This window comes from Saccostrea echinata, unplaced genomic scaffold, assembly GCF_033153115.1.
Source record: "Saccostrea echinata isolate AGI-Se365-2 ecotype Australia unplaced genomic scaffold, CSIRO_AGI_Sech_v1 ptg000030l, whole genome shotgun sequence".
Taxonomy (NCBI): domain Eukaryota; kingdom Metazoa; phylum Mollusca; class Bivalvia; order Ostreida; family Ostreidae; genus Saccostrea; species Saccostrea echinata.
This window is the reverse complement of record NW_026889779.1, coordinates 11,896,113-11,916,689: the sequence shown is the minus strand read 5'-3', so window position 1 is coordinate 11,916,689 and position 20,577 is coordinate 11,896,113. Positions and strand designations below refer to the sequence as shown.

The 20,577-nt window shown below is 32.0% G+C and overlaps 3 protein-coding genes across 3 annotated transcripts; 2 read left to right on the top strand and 1 right to left on the bottom strand.

Annotated features, from left to right (window-relative positions):
* Positions 1-318: 318 nt before the first annotated feature.
* Positions 319-8,413, bottom strand: LOC133196346 (trichohyalin-like). The gene is made up of 22 exons (XM_061332256.1): positions 8,010-8,413; positions 7,711-7,848; positions 7,437-7,598; positions 7,095-7,250; positions 6,744-6,890; positions 6,449-6,577; positions 6,013-6,153; positions 5,569-5,718; positions 5,186-5,344; positions 4,877-5,014; positions 4,354-4,515; positions 4,005-4,142; positions 3,685-3,834; positions 3,029-3,157; positions 2,432-2,569; positions 2,189-2,293; positions 1,774-1,926; positions 1,517-1,621; positions 1,218-1,428; positions 1,042-1,098; positions 706-801; positions 319-599 (listed from the first exon to the last, which is right to left on the bottom strand). The coding sequence occupies exons 1-22, from the start codon at positions 8,192-8,194 to the stop codon at positions 321-323; spliced, it is 3,228 nt and encodes a 1,075-aa protein (XP_061188240.1). The 5' UTR covers positions 8,195-8,413; the 3' UTR covers positions 319-320.
* A 3,931-nt stretch (positions 8,414-12,344) lies between these two features.
* On the top strand, positions 12,345-16,132 carry LOC133196816 (uncharacterized). Its single transcript, XM_061332672.1, has 7 exons — positions 12,345-12,364; positions 12,702-12,893; positions 13,067-13,099; positions 13,224-13,397; positions 14,016-14,147; positions 14,468-14,533; positions 15,618-16,132. The coding sequence occupies exons 1-7, from the start codon at positions 12,345-12,347 to the stop codon at positions 15,814-15,816; spliced, it is 816 nt and encodes a 271-aa protein (XP_061188656.1). The 3' UTR covers positions 15,817-16,132.
* Positions 16,133-16,138: 6 nt separating this feature from the next.
* Positions 16,139-20,159, top strand: LOC133196345 (uncharacterized). Its single transcript, XM_061332255.1, has 9 exons — positions 16,139-16,379; positions 16,457-16,525; positions 17,641-17,853; positions 18,184-18,378; positions 18,470-18,535; positions 18,659-18,857; positions 18,956-19,036; positions 19,154-19,234; positions 19,511-20,159. The coding sequence occupies exons 1-9, from the start codon at positions 16,336-16,338 to the stop codon at positions 19,838-19,840; spliced, it is 1,278 nt and encodes a 425-aa protein (XP_061188239.1). The 5' UTR covers positions 16,139-16,335; the 3' UTR covers positions 19,841-20,159.
* Positions 20,160-20,577: the final 418 nt, after the last annotated feature.

Here is a 20,577-nt window from a genome sequence, read left to right as displayed (position 1 = left end):
TTTATATAATATTAACTTCAAACTTTGTGCAAATAAAGTTGCGCTTGATGAAGCATGTTTTGTTTTGTTTTACTATCATGTTTTAGATTGTCGAAATGCACTACTAATTAATTATATTAAATATATTGAAACATATTATGGAGGTTAAATCCATTTGCGAAATTCATAATATTCTAATGACGTAAAACAATGTACAAAAACAACACTTTTTTCCCATCTTTTATCTTACAAAATATTGTTCAATATTTTTTTTCTATACGTACATTGAACTGTACAAATGTTTGGAAAATTTTCTGTTAATTTTTACTGTATAGAAAATATCACTCCATTTCCATCGCGTTTACAACCCCTTTCTGCAAAAGGTCTCCTTTATATAATATAGCTGGCCATACTAAATAATCCACACCATCACCTGATTCTGAAAAGAGTCTATACTTGGCTTCATCCAAAATATCACCTTGTTGTACAGAAAAGTCCAGCAACGCAGGCGGGTCTAAGTTTTTCATTAACCAGCATAATTCAATAGATTTATCTGCGTAATTTTCACAATGTTCTATATATTCTGAGTAAGACTTCTGTAATGATCCTTGCTTGATTTTCTGCAAAGTAAATAATTTCATTTAAAGTTGTGTATGATTAATGAAAATAAAAAAAGGCAAATCATCACATAAAATATTGTACACAAGAATTTGTCCGTCACTTTACCTTTGAAATGTTAGATAAACAGTCCACCGCCACATAGTTTCTAATATGTCTGACTTTTGTTAAGTTTTCTTCGCTCTCCACCTCCATACCCATCACCTTTATACAATAAACCCACACCTCCATAAACAAATATGTAAGCTATGATTTAAAAGTCAAACCACTGATATATGTTTCGATTTATGACTCCAGATACCCAAAACAGAATGATATTTTGTGTTATTAGAAGGAATACTAGAGATGAGAGTGGATAATGAAATAAATAATCAATTAATTGTTTATGCCTCAGTGAAATCCATTTACCAATGAAGTATAATTAGAAAAGCATTTGACATTTACCATTTGTAAATCGTCCAGTTGTTCTTCTGCGATTCGTCCACAGTCTTTGTAAATTGTCTTGTAATACAATTGAATGATTATAAAATATGAATCTCAGATTTTAATAGATAGATATCAATTTCTTCCTTGGGCTAAAAGAAATTTTTTGTCATTCATTATTATATTGACGTAGTTACCTGTAAAATTCTCAGTAAACACTCAATGGCGTCTCTTTCGTCCAGACAAAGTTCTACATCGCTGGTTAAAGACCTTACTGACTTTAGAAATTCCTCCTCATACAGTTCAGTGAACCGTGTCCCTACTTCTTCCACGCTTAATCTACTGGCCTCTACAATTTTTCGTTCACTTTCAGAGGTCTGGTCACCAGCATTTTGCTTCTCCTTAAGTCTATTTCAAATCACGATCGAAAAGCATGAGACAAAATGTAGCTTTAAAACAAATTGGTCAAAATTATGTTTCCAAAAATATGTTATACCTCGTCTGTATTTCCTCGTTTGTTTGAAGTAGCTGTGCTTTGTCTTGAGTCAAGTTATTTACTTTATTCTCTTTTAATTTCAGCTGATTTTCCAAAGACCGAACCCTTCATTTGAATAAAACACAATTCAAAATTTATTATTAGTATTTAATTTATGGACTTATTTCAACGTATTAATATTTATATCGCCAAACTACTAGTTTATGTATTATATGTAAAATGTACATTATAAATTATATTCATTTATTGATGTACACCTTTCCTGCAAGTTATTTTTCTCCACCATGCAAATCTGTTTCTCAGATTTAAGTTCTTGGTTTTCCCTTTCTAGTTGTTCTTCGATCTCTTTTAATTTTTTGCTTTCTGCTTGAATATGTAATACCATTTCTTCGTTTGACACATTTTCCTTCCTACAAAGAGAAAATAATGAATCAAACAATTTGTAAGGCAATACCTGAAAATGGTGAATATGAGTTATTTGGAGACAGACACAAAAATCTGAAATAAAAGATATAGTAATAAAACGAAACTTTACACATTAAAAAAAAGAAAATATACCGGTATTAAACTTCCCAAAGAAATATATAGGTAATTCTACATTCACGGGATTATTATTAGAGGCATATAAAATCGTACTAAATAAACACAAAGAGACATTTATAGTCTACTTACTTGTTTTGATATTCTTTTAACTGTGCTTGAATGAGTGCTTTTTCCTGCAGTATGTGTTCTATTTGATTTTGATAATGCCCTATTCCCTGTTCGTGATCCAAAATTCTACAATTGTAGCCAAATGCGAGAACTCTACCACAAAGCTTGCAAGTCCTTTCTACAGCCACACACCAAAATAAGCACACAAAGTAGATCTAATAGAACCAATAACCGAATTAAAAATAATAACCAAGTATTTCATACCTATTTTTTAGTGTTTCAATTTCTTTGAGATACTTCTGTACTGTTCTCTCCAAACTAGCATTTCTGATATTAAGTGCCTCTTCTTTTTCTGCTTGTGATTGACTCGCTATTTTCCATTTGTTCTCTTTTTCATGAAATCTGTTGTTTATGCAAAATTGATAACACGTATATTTTTTTTAGACTAGAGTTTGGATCTTGAAAACCGAAAGATGTAAATAATAATAGAGGTTTGGTAATAAGTTAAGGACATAGGCAACGTACCTTACCTACTGATAATTTTTCTAGATATTCTTAAGATTACAGTGCCATCAGATGTTCGTAGACAAAAAATCAGCATGCAGTACCAGGGGTTTTGAAAAGATATCAATTAATGAAAATTCTTGTATAATTCAAAGAGAAGTTTACAAAAAATACTAAACATATATTCTAGATGTTTTGTTTATCCAAACTTGTTTTAGAAGTGTACAACAGCATATATAGACATTATAATGTACCACACAGTTCCTTTAAGTATTGGAACTCTTCAACTCCAGGGGAAAAGACAGTAAAGTTCAAACTACGTTGCGTATGTCCTTAAATAATGTAAAGGAAAGACACCTTTGTTTTTCTTTGGCAATTTCTTCCTGCAGGTTTCCAATTGTTTTTTGATAATTTGCAATTTCTGTTTGTTTACTCTCTTCTTCGTCAATGTTTTTAAGAGTCAGTGTATATTCCAGTTCGTCAACCCTGTTCAAGTAAGCAAAGACATCCATTTAACACAGCCAATACGTAACCGTAATATATCAAATTCTAAAGGCGAAGGGCATCAAACTTAGATCTATACTCGACACTCAGGGCCATTGAGCACTAGGGTTCCTTATCTTACCAACGCCTACCGTTATACGGGACCTGTGTTTTTTTAAGGTCCCATCCGAAAGACCCGTGTCTTTCATTTCTTATTTCTTTGCGCTTGGCAAAGGAAAAGTCAATACCCATGTTCACACCTTAGGTTTGATGCGGCGAACGAGAATCGAACCCGGCCTTTCTGATCACTAAGCGAACGTCCTACCACTAGGCAACTGTGACAGATAATTCTTTGTTGTATACCGAGAGCTAAATTTAAATAACTCTGTATCTGCATTTGTGATATTACAAATGAAAACATTTATTCGTCTAACCTCCATCAAACACCAGTACTGTTTATAATTACAAAGGTCACTGTAAACTCAGAAGAACATTATTGGAGATACACTTGAAAAAGGCTGCATTCTTACTTGGCTTCCAGAGATTCTTTTTCCTGTTTCAGAGCATCGTTCTCATTTCTTATTTTATCAACAATTTCTTCATATTCAGTTTCCATCTGTTTTCTCGAGTTCTCTGATTCATCCTTTAGTTTATTATTCTTGGTTTCCATATCTTTAAATCTTTAAGAAAACATTCATTTGAGTTTGTGGCGCTAATTCTTATGAAAATACTGATGTAGTTCAATCCATATTTTGATGTTCGAGAAATAATATCAACTCATTAAATCTTTTAACACGATTATATGCAAAGCATCAAGTAGTTTGCTTTTAATTAATCATTCAAATTTTACCTTCTGATTAATAAATTCTTTTCCTCGACAAGAGCTTTTAACTCCTCTTGATATTTTTGAATTTCTTCTCTCTGTGATTTTGCCGCAGTCTCTTTCATGGTGAGTAGTTTTTCTCTCTCCTCTTCAATGTCATTTAATCTAAGAAATTCGGGTAATATTAACATTTCAACAATGAGATATGAATAGTTTAAAAGATTATAATGATTCTTTTTATTTTGAGATTTAAAACGACCTTTCAAAAAGACAATTTAGCATTTCGCAACAAATCCATATATCTGTGTAATTTGCAACACATAAAAAGTCTACAAAGTTCCTGTTTTTGATAGTAGTGCTACATTTGATTACTCACCGACGACGAAGATAGTCCAGCTCTTCATCCAGCCCTTTCTTTTCTTTCTGAAAACTCTCAATCATATCCTGGAATCGCTGCTCTTTATCTCTTTTTGAGGACTCTTCATGACCTATGACCTCTGTTATTGTCCTTATCAGTTCACCCTTTTTATTCTCAGTGCTAAAACATTTAAAATTTTTAGATCTTTTTATTTACTATTTTAATTTTCTGAATTAGTTCATTGATATTTTTTTCTAAAAAGATGATTCTATTAATATATTAATATACTTGTTCATCGAATAACTAATTAGAATAAATAAGGAAGAAATACTAGTACATTAAAACAAGGATAATGCGAATTAATGCTTACAGCGAATTAATTTTCCTTCAGGACTAGAAAACAGGTTATACAACGAATTCCGGATACATCTGTATTATCAAGCATTTTAAATTTTCGCCAGGCCATTTGCTATAACCTGATTAACTGTATGTTATAAAATTAATTTACTCCGTAAAAGAACATCCTCCCTCGAAAACTCACCAACGTTTTAATTCTGTATTTTCTGTCTGGAGCCGTTCATTTCTTTGATAAAGTTCACTGATCCTATTCTCCAGGACCTCTCTTGTAGTTTTCAACTGTGTTTGCATATTGTCTTTGTATTTCTCATGCTGTTGTAATCTTTCAAAAAAATCATTCATAATTATGCTTTTATTACTTATTTCATTTGATTAAAATGAATAGAATTAAAAAATTTTGGTCAAATTACTTACAATATTAACTATGGGGTTTACTTCCGTGTGATAAACTTATAGCTTGTTATTGATAATCAAGTTTAATCATATATCTTACTGTGTCTGGAGCTTTTCTTTTTCCACATTACTTTCCTCTTTTTCTCGCTGTAATTCCTGTATTTGTTTCTCAAGGTCATTGTCATGTTTTCGTAGAACATCTTCAATATGCATCAACGTTTCAGCCTCCTGTCCTTTTTTGTTCATCATCTTGCTAATTCTATGAAGAGTAACAGGTATCAACATATAAGAAATTTTAAAAGCCCACTCCTCTACTGCCTTTAAAGAATAATCGATATCTTACTTGTCCTCCAGTGATTAGAATAATCGATATCTTACTTGTCCTCCAGTGATTAGAATAATCGATATCTTACTTGTCCTCTTGTCATAAGAATAATCGATATCTTACTTGTCCTCTTGTCATAAGAATAATCGATATCTTACTTGTCCTCTAGTGATTGTTTCTCCTCTTCGAGGAAACCCTTCTCCATTTCCATTTCTCTGACTTGTCTTTCGAGAACCTGTATCTTTCCTCGACTCTTTATTTCCTCTCGTTTACATTTTTCACTCCATTTTTCCTTGTACTGATGAATTCTGCTTAAAGAAGGCATCATAGCTTCTCTTATGATTTACAATAGGTATCTCTTTATATTTTTCTATTTCCAAAGAAATGATGAGATAAACTTTTTCCATGGTTTTCAACTTCATTCTCTTAACAAAGGTACTGTTTATCTTGTTATCTGTTTTACCTATCTTGAAATTGACATTCACATTGCTAAATGGCAAAGAATAAAACAACATTAAATAAAACTACTTATACTCTTTCATGGTTTATCCAATTTTATGAACATTTTGTTTAAATTCATTGTAAAAGTTTCCATTCGATACCTCAACACTGCAGCGTCTCTTTCTTTCTGTAACTTCTCCCTGTCGCTCTGAAGATTTTTAATCACAGTCTGGTAATGTTCAGTTACGATTCCTAATTCATGTTTACTTTTAGCTTTGGTTACATCCTTTTTCTTATCCACTCTGAAATATATGCATTTAAGGAGTCAAAATACTACAGTAAAACACGGTTACAGTGAACACGATTTCAATGAATTCAGGTTTACAATGTAGAGATTTGATATCCCTATACCTCGCCTCAGTTCACATTTCTACTGTTCCTAATACGGATATAACAAGTTACGTTTGTACTTTCTTAGCTTGTTCTACTGTTTTCTACTTCAGTTGAATAAATGATTTTGCGAAATCTAGAAAATGCTACCTCATTTAAACAAATATTTTTTTTTATTCATATGATGAGCTTTTTAATGTTGCAAACCTTGTTTTCATGGAAAAGATTTCCTTTTCCAGTGAGTTCAATTTCTTTTCATATTCCTCCCTCATGTGTTGCCGAAGGATGAGCTCGTGTTCGGAGTCTTCTTCTAATTTCGCCTCGACAGTTTGCATTCTGAGTGTATAAAAACAAAGAATTATAAAAGATTTATACATGGGGATAAAAAAAAGATAACAAAGGATTCGATATATTGATTTCCCAGTTGTCGTTATCTTAAAGAGAACCCTTAAACACCCTTAATGTTTAGATTCAGGTATTCAGAAATTGATTAAACAGTTACCTAGATTTAAGAGAGTGATTCTCCTTCTTTAGAAGTCTGTTTTCTTCTGCTAACTGTTTATTATTTTCATTAACTGCAAAGAGTTCCCTCCTTGTTTGCTGTAGTGTGTTAATATGATTTTCTATCTCTTTTTCGAAAATTCTTATCCTATAAAAATTATAACGAAAAAAATTTCGGATTCTTGTGGTTGGGTGCTTATCAAAAGTCTGAAAAAGCTGTTTCTCAATTATCGATATAAGGTTTTCCCTAATAGATTGTAAAAAATAAAGATTACACTACTTGACTAAATCTTAGTTACACGTTTCCGTGACATATCGTAAATTGTTTTATTTAGTTGATCGAACGACTCGCCTGGATTGTAGCGTGTCTTTGTCCTCCATAAGGTACCTGTGTTTTGATTCCAGTTCATGGAATTTTCTTTGGTTGTCTGATAACAACATCTCGTACATTCTCTTCTCCTTCTTTATTCCAGATTGTATCTTGTTATGAATGGTTTCGTCTGATAACCTGTATTTAATCATAACATTCTCATTATTTATATAAAAAAAAATATGAAAAAAAATTATGCGATTTACTTGTACTATGAATAAGTTCATCTGATACATGTAACTTGTTTGCAACACAATAAATATAAAAAAAATCTTAAAGATTATATTTATTGCACCATTTTGTACCACAAATTTAACAACATACCTTTTCGCATGGCTTGGTTTTGCAGATTGTTCTCGGAGTGATCTATTTTCATTCCTTAAAAGATCCACTTCTTTTTCCAATTCTAATATTCTGCGCCTCATCTCAACAGTCTGTTGATTCACACTGGCTGATATTCCTCTGGATTGTTTTCTCTCTGGTGATCTATTAATGTTACTGATATGTTAATCCATAAGTAATTCATTTATTTCTATAATCCGGTCTCCAGATTGATGTTCGTTTTCATAGTGATATTAATTTGAAAAGTTTTCATTACCTGGTCTCTGCAGTGCGGGGACGAGCGTTCCTGATGCTTTTCGGCCTTTCCTTCGCTGACTGTCTATTACGTAGAGTGTGACAGGGTCGATTTTGAGATTTTGTGATCTTTTTGGCATTATCTTTTCTCGCTGGCCCTCTTGATAAGCGAGTTAAAAAAGAGAAGAGTATAGTGTGTATTGAAAGAAAATATCAACCCTCTTTAAACAGTCGCTCTATTTAAATAATGTCGCAAATTTAAAGTAAACTCTTTTAAATCTCATTAAGCAAACACAAAAGGCTAATAAAAATTGTTCTTACGAAGTGATCATGTAGTCTAGCATTTCGTCCATTTTTCTGGCTGTCAGACACAGTTTTGCTGCTATATCTTCTTCGTCTTCTTCTAAAGCTCCATCCAAGTCAGAATCACTGCCGATGTTTTGATGAAATTCAAGGTCACCTGGTGCTGTTTCCAGTCCTTCTAATTGGGGTTCTTCCTCACTCATATTACATTTGCTATCAAAATATCCCTCAGTTTAATAGTTAAGACTCCAACGGACAATGCGAATACTTTATTCCAAGGCAATTAATGACCTGACTTTGTTAATAGGTCCACAAAATATTTGTTTAGGATCGAACAATAAATTCTCCGCCGTATACAGAATTGCATTTAAATCCAAAACCAATTGTCTTTGAGACTTAGTCTTGAGACAACGGACGACAAAAAAGAACATAGTTAAAGACAATTAAAGTTCCCCGCTCCGCTTCTGATCTCGGAACACTGAAGACCTACGTTTGGAGACATACGAAAAAAGTATTGTCTTATTTTCAGAGACATGTTTCTCTTCATGCATTTTACATTCAGTTTTCACAATAAATCTTTCACCTTAAGAATCTTCCGGTAAAGTAAAGGTATTTGGAATTAAAAGGTAAACACACAAAGTTGTTTGGTGTAAATTTCTGAATGTACTCGCAATTATTGACTTCTAGATTTGAATGCGATATCAAAATTTACTAAACTCCAGATTAGATTCAATAATTATCTTTGGTTAACACCTGGACTTTTCTGATTAATTTATCAACAACAAATGCAAACAATTCCGTACCAGAAACAATTGATTTTTGGGGTTATCATTTCTTTCTTCGTTGAAAGAATTAGCATTGCCGATATTTTTCGATTAGGAGTTCCAAAAAACAACAACATTAAACGTCAATTTGAATTTATGCTTAGAATACATAACAGTTGAGAAATACAATTAACAGAGCAAATTACTAAATAAATGTTAAATCCGTATCCTAGACAGTAATCGTTGTTTCTTTTCCTTTCTAATTGATGTTTCACCCACCGTTATTGAAATATTATAAAGCGAAAGGAAGTGGCAGGTTCAATCTTGCAAAGAAGAACTGGTTATACTTGATAATGATAAAACGACACGTTTACAGAGATTTACAGAGATGTCTTTCTTCATGTTTTTGATTATAGTTAACAATTTAATGTAAATGAAAAACTCAAAATTTGGTTGATTTATATATGTCAAAAATGTTTTATTGTGTAAAAAGAAAATAAATATTATTTAAGCTCTTTCAATAGTTTTGACCGCTGTGGTGACTGAATTGTAACAGCTTCTGTCTCACTAAGTGGTTTGAGTGAATAAATTAAATCGAGTTCGAATAAAGGTCGGGTCAGATCTAATTAAAAATTTCATAAATGCTTATTCTTAAAAAAAAAACCAAAAAATAAAATGAGGTGTGAACTGGAAAGTTTCGGGTGTTTCAAATACCACCTCTGCTACGGCAGGAGATAACATGTAAAAAAAAAAAAAAAAAAAAAAAAAAAACCTAACTGCATCGCCCTGAGTCTAGAATATCGGTATAAAAGTACTTACTCCATTTATAAAAAGTATCTTAGTATATCTCAATATACGATTAAAAGACTCTGCCTGGGATTTAAAGGAACATATGTCATCAATCAATCAATAGGGCAACTATTTAAGTTTCTGAAAAATGTGACTAGACGTGAAATTTGAATAGGTAACTGTTTGTTTTATAAAAAAAAAATATTTTAAGAATAATACATTGGTGTCCAATATAATGACCAAAGTATAAGCAAATGTATATTATATATTTTTTCTCTTCTGCATTTGCCTACATAATGAAAAATGTACAAGGTTTCGTTTGCGTGGCAGGTTAATATTACAATCAACGTGTAGTTAACGTTTAGTATTAATAAGCTTTCTACTTAACAATTCGTGTTGTGAATAAGATTCGAGATGATAATTATTAATATTCCTAATCAGCTTATCTAAGATAAAATTTTATATAGAAAATCATTTCTTTGGGCTGATTAAACATAAATCATCCCGCATCTATGCAACGTCAAATTTCTGATTCAAAGCATTCCACTTAAAATAACTTTATCCGTAACTGATAATGTTCGAACCCCCCCCCCTTCTCGGTATAGCATAATTCTATGCATTTTCCAATAGTATGATTTTCCTCCATTAGTGTAATCAAATGTCCTTCAACCACCTGATCCCTCCACCTTATACATATTTTAAAATACATAACACAAAAACAAAAGGTATGTTGCACTTTGGCACCACGGTGACTTTATTAATTAACCCCATTATAGATTACGTATAATGATGCAGATCACATTATGTAACAATAATCCTATTAAAAATTGACATTTTAAATCAAAATTAACCAATAATTCCCATTAATTATCCAATTAATGATGTAAGTGATTAAATAATTTTCAACAAACCTATTCCTTATGGTCTGAAATCGCAAGACGGAAACGAATTGAAAATTGATTTAATTTATCCATGATAAAGGAAGGTGGAAGGGTGAAGGTGGATTAAAACCGCTTAAAAATTTCCAGTGTGTTAGGTCGGTGTTGGATAGGCTGAAAGCAGGCCCGTAGGAAGCAATTTCACTTTGAGGGTGCACAACCATACATTTTCAGTTGGGGGTGTGCACTATCAACTACCAAATATCTTTGATAAGCAAAAAAAAAAATCATCAGACGTTATTATTGAGGGGGCACAAGCATACAGTATAGCTATGTTTTCTATAGTATTCTATATATCGGCAAAATTATTGGGGTACACCCCCTTGCCCCCCTTCCCCTCCGCGGTTCCTACGGCCATGGAAAGAAAGTGAGGACCTAGGCTACATTGTACCTCTAAAGAGACGCACCCACAATCAATTGATTGCGCCTTGTGACATTTGCTTAACTGCCCATATAAACTATTGAAAGAGCGATAACTCTTGCAAATGTGACAGATAAATTAACGTATTTTAAGCAAGTTCTTGTATGTGTCATTTAAACATCGATCAGCGATTTGCATTTCGATTCATGTCTTCACATGTGTACAAGAATACGGAAGTATGAAGAGGGGACTTACCAATTTGATCAACTCAAACTGATGTACATGTAGCATGTAAATGAAAATGGCAACAGGTCACCAACAGGAATCAGAGTAAATAACTTTCTTATTTCTGAAAATAATTGTTTTTCTGAATTAATGAAAATGTTAATGTTTGCAAAGGTCTATATATTTCAGTATGGTTAAAGCGAAAGTACCTATTGTATACATTCGTTATTCATTCACGATGATCAAACCATGATAATACAGAATGCATCAAAGGAAAAGGAATTAACTTGTATCTTTTCACCCTCAACTTGCTTTATTTAACTAAGTTATATTCCAGGAGGGAATGCTAAAAATTTCCGTACTATCAACGAAAACTAGAACCTTTCCATTTTACTTAAGAGGTTGTGGTCTGGGATATGAAACAAATAAATTACATCGTGGTTTTTTTTTTATTACTATGTATTTATTTATTTCATGTTCTACATCAAAATTTCTGTGCTTTCTTTAAACTGAAATATCTTTTTCATAAAAATGAATGTAAGTCACGCCAAATAACTATGTAAACAATGCATAACAATTTTGTTGGCCATGATTACATGGTCTATAATTTTGATGTTAAAATAATTTTGTTTTCGAGCAATAAAGACAATTTTTACGTGATCTGACGACTAACTATAGTAGACTGCAATACTTAAAATTTGAAACAACTTGTGTATAAATGGAATATTTGATTTGCCCCGAGTAATGAGTTTGCAGTCGGGATACAATAAACTCTGAAGTAAAGAATTACAAGACCAATGATCATAAAAATAATAATGGGTTTAATGTATGCCCTTTCATTTGTTTACTATATTGACATCATCTTAAGTTCTTTTATCTATATTTCCTACTTATGATGGGAGTATTTCATATACATAGAAAACTTAAGTAATAAATTGTGAAACAGATTCTTGATAATGAACATCTCAAACAACAAATATTCTCCCGCTTAACAAAATCAAACATCTTATTATCATTACAAGGTTGGAGTCAAATGATGTCACAAAATGGATAGAAGATTCCTTACGTTACCTAATATCTTGTTTGAAGGAAGAAAGATCTGCATCAGTTTTGAGCAAGTGGCCTAAAATACCAGAGGTCCCTAACAAGGAAGATCTGTTTTCGACAATAAAATCCATTTCTGATCAGTGGGATGATTACTGGAAAAGGTCGAGTAAAGAATACATATTTTAAACTTTTGTAATTTTTTGACTGATGTGGAGAGATATATTAATACATGTATGCGTCTAATCTGTGGTGAATGGAGTCTCAAACTGAGACTAGTGACAATGAAAATTTACTTGTTTCTTAGTAGTTTATAGAATGTCACCATTATTATTGAGTACCAGAATTCCATCACCATTAACGACGAAAATTTAACAATAATATCTTATGTCCTTTTTGTTTTGCTATAAGTTGAGATTTTTTTGGTTTCATTTTGTATCATTGAAAGCATACAATGAAGTTAAGAAACTGTCACAAATATTATATACATGTTTGGAAAAAATGGACTTCAAGAATGGTTATGGACTCCAAGTCATGCGTAGTTTCATGTTTTTCATGTATTTTAATTCTTTTTTTTTTTAAATTTTAGCTGTACTGAACTGCGACGGACTGATGTCCAAAAAGCTGTAATACAAATTGAGAAGCTCACGTCCAAGAATCCCTCTACCAATCTTAAATGCATCACGCAAGACACTTACCACAGAGGAATGCTGAAAGATCCTGTTTTCGTCGCACTTCAAGAAATTTGGTATAAATTGTCAGATTCACCTTTTACAGACATGTGAGTATATTTACCAATTTAATATAATCCTTAAACTTAGAGAACTTAGAACTACAATGTATACTATATAGGTGTATACGGTATAAAATAAATATATGTTGACGTCCGAAAAAAAATCTTCTTTACACATGTAGCTATATATGAATTTATTTAATGCTCTTTATTTTTAAAAGAAAAACTGAAGAATCAACGACCACAGAATACAGGTAAGGGACTTAATAAAAGATTCAAAGCACATTTTGTATTCAAAATAAAATTAAAAGTTACAGTATGATTATATTATATTCAGAAATTTGATGTGTATTATATATGTTATTTCTGTGTTATCAGCTGCATCAACGAGTGGTTTCATGCATACCTACAATACTTGGAAACTGTCCTAAATCTTGAACGCGAGACATATTTCGTGGTTGACTTAATTCCAAGACCACCTCCGCAAACCGATAAGAAGATTATGCAGAGCCTCGAAGAAATTGTGGTATCCTGGCAGGAATTGTTTTCAAGGTGGAATTGAATGAATTTCTTCTTTAGCGTAAAACTAAAAAATTACGTAGTTTGTGTAATTACCAAAGTTTCTTAGGAAATGTAACATTTGAATAAATATGTTTTAATTTAGCAAAGGAATATGAACCAGACTTCTGCAAAATGCTTCAAAAAATATTATAAAAATATTTAAAAAACAAAATTATTAAAAATTGTACCTTTTTATCTTCATATGATAAATTTATTGTGGCTCCAAAAAATGGAAATGGGACCCCCCCCCCCCCGGGAGACACAAAACCCTTATCTTGTGATGAATAAAAAGGGCTTACTAGCTTTCTTCTTATATCCAATGTCTCTTTTTAGAGGAATAATTGTAACTACATTGTGTAAAATGATAATTTAAAAAAATATTCGCAGGACCTTTCTAACTCAAATATGTATATATATTAAACTACATAACTACATTTCATTAAAACCCATCACATACAAACATACATCAAACTCTTTTGGCAGAAAATTTATTATAAATAAAAAAAAACTCTGATGTATGTCCTTTTTCCAACAAAAATGAGAAGTTTAGACACTGTACATCTTGAAAAAGCGATGACCATGCCTTCATTATCCATTTTATCGTTGTAGCAAGTTGTCAACCGAAGATGAAGGAACTACAAAATACATTGAGGCCATTCGTCTAATATTTGTTAGCGGAATCCAGTTAAGGAAGAAGCAACGAAATAGGAAAAAGCTGAAAAGCATAGCTAAATATTTTTTGTAGGTATTTGCAAGAAAAGATTAATTCAAGGGGTGAAGGGTTTTAAGTGCAAGAATTACTCGAAAAATATGTGCAAGTATACAACAACATCATCGATGTAGTAATCAAAAAAAAGGCCTTGGTATTTTTTAACTGTTACGCTTTTGCAATTGGAAACTTTCTGAATCACTTGTATTCATGTAAATTGCATGCTAATGTCAGAATTACATAAGCATTCACTGACTTACTGGTATTTGTTAATTTATTGTAGATCTAGCACCCCTCCCCCTTCTGACGTTTTTTTAAACCCTCATATATTGTCATAAATCTTATTTTTCAGAAGTCAGTATGCAGAAAAGTTGGAGAATAGACGTGAAAGTACTCATAAAAAGTTACCAGAAGATTTGTAAGTTTTTAATCTCGGTAAGGAGTCTTAGACCAATTTCGCTATTTTGTTAAGAATGTCAGATACGAAGTATTAGTCTTATACTTCATATATAAAGTTAATGGCGTTGAAAGAGGAAATATCTCAACCAACAGAACTGTTCACCAGGGCAGTTTTATTCTCTCGCCCAACTGATCTCGGTGTACTTGTTATGAATTAATAATTCCTAGTTCTATGTTAGCTATACCATGTCAAAATTATTTTCTTGTGACCAGTTTTCCTAATTTTTTCAGCTTAATTCGTTTATATTATTTAGAGATATATGAAACTCGTAAATTTACTTACCTTGTCATCGGTCATTTGCAAAATTATTTTGTTAAAAAACATTCTGATAGTACACACAAGTACTCTGAAGTTGAAAAGATGCTTGAGTTTCTGATTGACAATATCTATGTGGTTTTTGGAGACCAGGTCTTCCAACAATCTATTGGAATTTCCATGGGTACCAATTGCGCCCCGTTATTAGCAGTCCTTTTTTGTATTCATATGAAGCAAAATTTGTCCAAAATCTTATACGTGAAAATAAGAAAACACTTGCTGTGGCCTTCAACTCAACATTTAGAAATATCGACGACGTATTGTCAATTAAAAATGTTATTTCCATTCTTATGTCGATACAACATATCCCAGTGAGCTTGAGATAAAAGATACCACAGAGTCTGACACATCTGTTTCATATTTTGATATTTTACTTGAAAAAGACGTTAATGGTAATCTAACAATCAAGCTTTATGATAAACGTGATGACTTTAACTTTTCAATCGTCAACTTCCCTTACTTATGCAGAAACATACTTTCATCTCCTGCATACGGGGTTTATATCTCTCAGTTGATTCGAGACGTAAGAGCAGAGAGAGAGAGAGAGGTGTTTGTGTGTGTGAAGCATAGGATATTGCAATCTTTATATTTTTCAGATTTTTAATTCATCTATGAATTTATTAAATCATAAAAACATAAAATGTCTTCTATATTCAATGTGTATCTTTTCCAGCAGAATATTGGATTTATGAATTTTATGAATATATTTTCTGTCTTAATTAAACAGGCAAGTGGCGTTTAAATTAGGAATTTACGAAAAGATACTAGATGCTTTGGAGGACAGGGTTAATATTGAAAGTATTGAACCTCCTCCTGTACCAAATGATTGTGATGAATGCCTGAAGAAACAATTAAATGCAGAATTCCAAACAGCCTTGAACGCACTGAAAAAGAGAATCAGCATACCTGAGGACTTAGATGGGTAAATTAAGGAAGGATAGAAACTTTTTTAATTGAACGCAATCTGTAAATAATTTGATTGATGGATAGGTGGATGGAGAGAGAGAGAGATGGTGATTATAAAAGAAAGTATTTTTACTTAGAAGTAACCAAGAAAACGGAAAGAGTGAACGCAAGCTCAAAATGGTAGAGGAAGACAATTCAGACCTCAGGTCTGTCATATAGTTCATGTTTGGTTACGAAGGAATTCATCAATAGATGATATTTCATTTTATAGTCCAATGAAAGTATTTTTGTTTTGACTTTTCCTTAGTGACATACACTGTAATTTCAAAAAGTAATTTTTACCTTCACACGTAGTTTTTGGTTCATATCGCTAAAAGGTAATCTTTTGCAGTAAAGCTTACAAAGAAGAAGTTGAAAAATCTGAACAATTCTTAAAGGATATCTTGAATTTAGTGGAAGTTGATGTACCAACTGTAGACGACAAAAACCCCTCTCCTCAATACGATGATGCATTGAAAAAGTTGGAAAAACGGTTGCATATGTTGAAATCAGAAATTGTTTCATTTGAGACGAAATTATCAAGGTATTTGAATTCTGCTTCGTAGCTATATATTTTGTTGATGTCAAATTGCTTAATATATATAATAGATCTCTTTAAAGTTGCAAGAGCGACGCCGAAGAAAAAATACCCAGTCTTCGAGAACAACTTGACCGAGAAGTAAAGGCAAGGTATTGATTACATAAATATTATGTCTATTTGATTTTTATAGCCCCCGTTATGGAAGATTCGAGGCATATAGTTTTTGGTCTTTCTTTTTATCTGTTAATCTGTGTGTCAGCCAAAACTTTAACCTTACCCATAACTATTAAATGGTTGGTGCTAGAGCTATAATATTTCACAAGTATTTCTCATGACAAGACCTTTCGTTTTGATACTAAAACATTTGACCTCCTAACCTTGAAGTTTAACCTACTTTTGCAAAATGTTACCAAACTTTAACCTTGGGCAAAACTTTTGAACGGTTGGTTTTAGGACATATGTCTCTCTCGTGACAAGACTTTTCCTTTGGTACTAATATTTTTTACCTTTTGCCCCTGACTTTGAGTTTGACCTACTTTTAAAAAACTTTAACCTTGGCCATACCTTCTGAACAGTTGGTGCAAGGGCTTTCATATACATGTATAAGTTTTATATTCCTTGTGATAAGACCTTTCCATTGGTACCAATATTTTTACTTCATGACCTTGAAGTATGACCTACGTTTTAAAAACTAAAAAAAAAAGAAGGCATCACTGTTTCACAAACACATATTGTTCTTTTTAAAACTGGTATTTAAAATTAATTTAAAAAACAATAATTTATCAGCCACAAGCTAAATGCAAGCACGGGACATCTAGCATATCATGAGAATAGAGGATTAATCTACCAAGTGTATGTAGTAGCAAAGCATTTTCACTGTCATTGTATATAATCTTTGTCTGATCTGTATCTCTGAAGCCATTATCACACGGGAATGATTCTTTTAATTCAGTTTTTCCTATAGATACTCATGACCAATCTAAATTATCATCATTATTTTCCCTTTTTTTGTGAAATATCTATGAAGTTGCAAATGAATAATTTTTCATGCTTAGACAGTATGGCATAGACTTGATTCAAGGTCACGTCTAAAAGAGCAAGGTCATTATGACAAGTTTCAGATAACCTATATTTCTTAGTCCACAAATGAGAGTCACTATGCAGTTAAAATAAGAATGTATTTTATATCAAATTGTTTACTGCATTATTATTTCTAGTTCAGGGGATATTTCCTTGAAATATTATGAAAGATTTGTTTATCTAGAGAATTACTACAAGAAGAAGAAAAGTTAAAGTCTGAAGTTCTGGAAAAGACACTGGAATCCATCCTTTCATCTACAGAGCAATTTGCTACGGAAGACCTGAAGAATAAATACCCAGCAGATGTATGGGAAAATACAGAACCATGGGTACAAAAGATGAAATCATATTTAGAAAAAATTGAAGTGGTCAAATTAAACGAAAAGAACGAAAAGAGGTATATTGTCATAAATTTCTTATCTAGTATACGAAGATATTTGTTGTTATTCGAACATATATATTTTATACTTATTTTCTTTCAATTGAATGATATTTTGGGAAAGGAACTTAAAGACACGGACGAAGGTATCATATAATCAATATTGCTTTTTAAAAGAATATCAATAAATTTGTTACATTTGTTACACAAAAAATTACAATATTGTAGTCTGTGTCAAAATTACAGTTATATGTGCATTTACTATCACTTTCATTTCGAAGTTAGTCAAATTCAATACACCGATGATGATACTTTAAAATTCTTAGAGATTGGTGATATTTTTATCAGTGGCCTTAACTTTAAGCTTCGCACAATGGAGGGATTACTGACTGCACTTAAGAAAAACACAATGACAACCATTGGTGACGTCAACGCAGAACTTGAGTCATATGATGAGAGTACAAGAAAGTACCTTCAGAAGTGGTATCAGAAGGTACAAAAGAGGTTGGAGTCTATGCTGCTTGAAAAGAACAAGATTCAGTGGTTGGTATTAGTCAAACTGATTACATTCTTTTTTCAAAGTTTTCAAGATTACTTTATAAGTTTGATGTAAGCAACTTACAATAATTTTCAGTGAAATTGCAAATTTAAAACACACGCAAACAGAGTTGGAGGAAAACAGAGATCAACTGCTAAATAGGTAATAATAAACAATATTTCTCTTTCAATTGAACTGATTTTTTTTATAATTAAACCTCAGAATTGGTATGTATATATGCTTCACACCGTAATACCTTTTTTCAAAATTTTTATTTACATTTAGATTAAGTCAGGTTGCAGGTGCCAAACTCAAAGAGAACAACCCAAATATAACAGATTTGTCAGATCCAAACAGACCTTTGAAACTTGCAGAGCAGTTTAGTGAGCTTTATGATAAAGAATGGACCAATGCTTTAGAAGAGTTAAGTAAAACTGAAATGGAGGAAAAATCAGCTATTGACTTGCTTTTAGAGTTAATAACGGTAATTTTATTATTTCCTTTTAATTCTCAAAATTTCATCCGATTCTGTACATGTGTTCCCTATGTACAAATATTAATAGTTTTATTCGTTTACCACAGAAATGCTACCAGTTTTGTTTGAGAGATTCAGAGCAGAGTTTACAGACGTTTCTTATGTGTGAAGATTCGGATTGGAGAATTGTATGTTCTTTCTTTTTGTAAATTACTGCATTGTCTCTCAATCGTATATTATAACGTGGATGATGATATTTTTTCCAAATATAAACGATCTATACTCATACGAATTTGTTTGTCAAGGGTTTGAATGCCGATGAACATCATCTATTATCTGAAACCAGGAAGTCTTTAGCCAAAGTTCACATTCGACAAATAAAAGAAGTAAGTGATATCGGAGAAATTTGATTTGCCCCACTTTCTAACATGTAGAAAGAAGTCTTCTCTTACGTGCAACATACGTTATGATTTAATCCTATAAGCTTAAGAATCCGAAAGTTTGACTTCCGATTTTAAATTCTTGAACTATGAGATTTGTTGCCATATGATTAACATGAATGCTTACATGTAAGTACCAGTACTTATTTATTATTTCAAGAACAACGAAATACAGCATGTTTACATGAAATTGATTTATATTTTGTCATTTTCAATCTTCAGAGGTTCCTTAAGGAAAATAAGATGAAAAAGAAATCACAGAAAAATCTTTCCCACTTTATTACAAGGTCCTTGGAATTATGCTGGTATATGGTCATCCAAAATCCTCCCATTCACATGGAAGTACACTTCCCGACAGACTCGCCTCTCATCAAAAGTATTCTAAAGGAATATACAATAAGTGGAGATACAATCTCATATCTTGTGTGGCCCCCTCTTTATTTACATAAAGATGGGCCTCTTCTTAGCAAAGGTGTTGCTCAACCTCAACCAAAACCAAAGCAAAGGAGGCAAAGACAATCTACGGACCGCCCGGCAACTGCCCCTAGATAAAACTTCGTATAGTGCCCTCTCTATTGATAGTAGTGCCAACTTATGTCCATTCTGATTTCAATGTAAAAAGAGAGGGTGGCAATTTAACGCATTTTACCACAAATGAAAATTCAGTGAGTTAGTCGTTCAAAAGAGACTACATAATTTATATGGGTCAAATTCTGTTTATACGTCATGCATTTTTGCAAGGAATCAAAAAGTATTATTATGTATTATAAAATCTATTTCCTTTGATACACTGTGTTAGGTGCATTAAACCGCCGATGACTGTTGTTTTGGTAATGTTCTGATACTATACTGACACGCAAAAGAAACGCACAAAGCAGATAACTACTGTTTGACTATTTCTTTCTAATAATATTCACAATTTAACACTGACTTTAAGATAAAAGTTTAAGCTAACGTGGTTTAAAAGCGCCGAAAATTTGACTGAATCGTTGAATATTATTTTTTATTACATTTTCAACAGTGAAATACTGTGATTTATTTATTGAATAAAAGTGATATTCTCTCGCTGTGTGAAAGGATACTAAAATGATATTCTGTCAGAGTGTGAAAGGATATCAAAGTAAGTAAAAAATAATTTCTGGCCTGTAATAAGATAAAGATAGAAACTAAACCCTCTTGAAAGAGACTAAAACTGACAATTTCTTCCCAAACATGTTGCTAAAATCCATGTTACAATGTTTTCAAATCTCACAACTGCTAAGCTATGACGTCTCAACTATGACGTCACA

Coding starts and splice junctions, on each gene's coding strand:
- LOC133196816 (XM_061332672.1), top strand. CDS start 12,345: ATGTATGCGTCTAATCTGTG. Junction 13,100..13,223: donor TCAACGACCACAGAATACAG/GTAAGGGACTTA, acceptor CTGTGTTATCAG/CTGCATCAACGAGTGGTTTC. Junction 14,148..14,467: donor AGCATAGCTAAATATTTTTT/GTAGGTATTTGC, acceptor CTTATTTTTCAG/AAGTCAGTATGCAGAAAAGT.
- LOC133196345 (XM_061332255.1), top strand. CDS start 16,336: ATGTTGAAATCAGAAATTGTTTCATTTGAGACGAAATTATCAAG. Junction 16,526..17,640: donor GACCGAGAAGTAAAGGCAAG/GTATTGATTACA, acceptor TTGTTTATCTAG/AGAATTACTACAAGAAGAAG. Junction 18,379..18,469: donor GAAAAGAACAAGATTCAGTG/GTTGGTATTAGT, acceptor AATAATTTTCAG/TGAAATTGCAAATTTAAAAC.
- LOC133196346 (XM_061332256.1), bottom strand. CDS start 8,194: ATGAGTGAGGAAGAACCCCAATTAGAAGGACTGGAAACAGCACCAGGT. Junction 7,599..7,710: donor CCCCGCACTGCAGAGACCAG/GTAATGAAAACT, acceptor TAACATTAATAG/ATCACCAGAGAGAAAACAAT. Junction 600..705: donor GTTTATCTAACATTTCAAAG/GTAAAGTGACGG, acceptor TTTACTTTGCAG/AAAATCAAGCAAGGATCATT.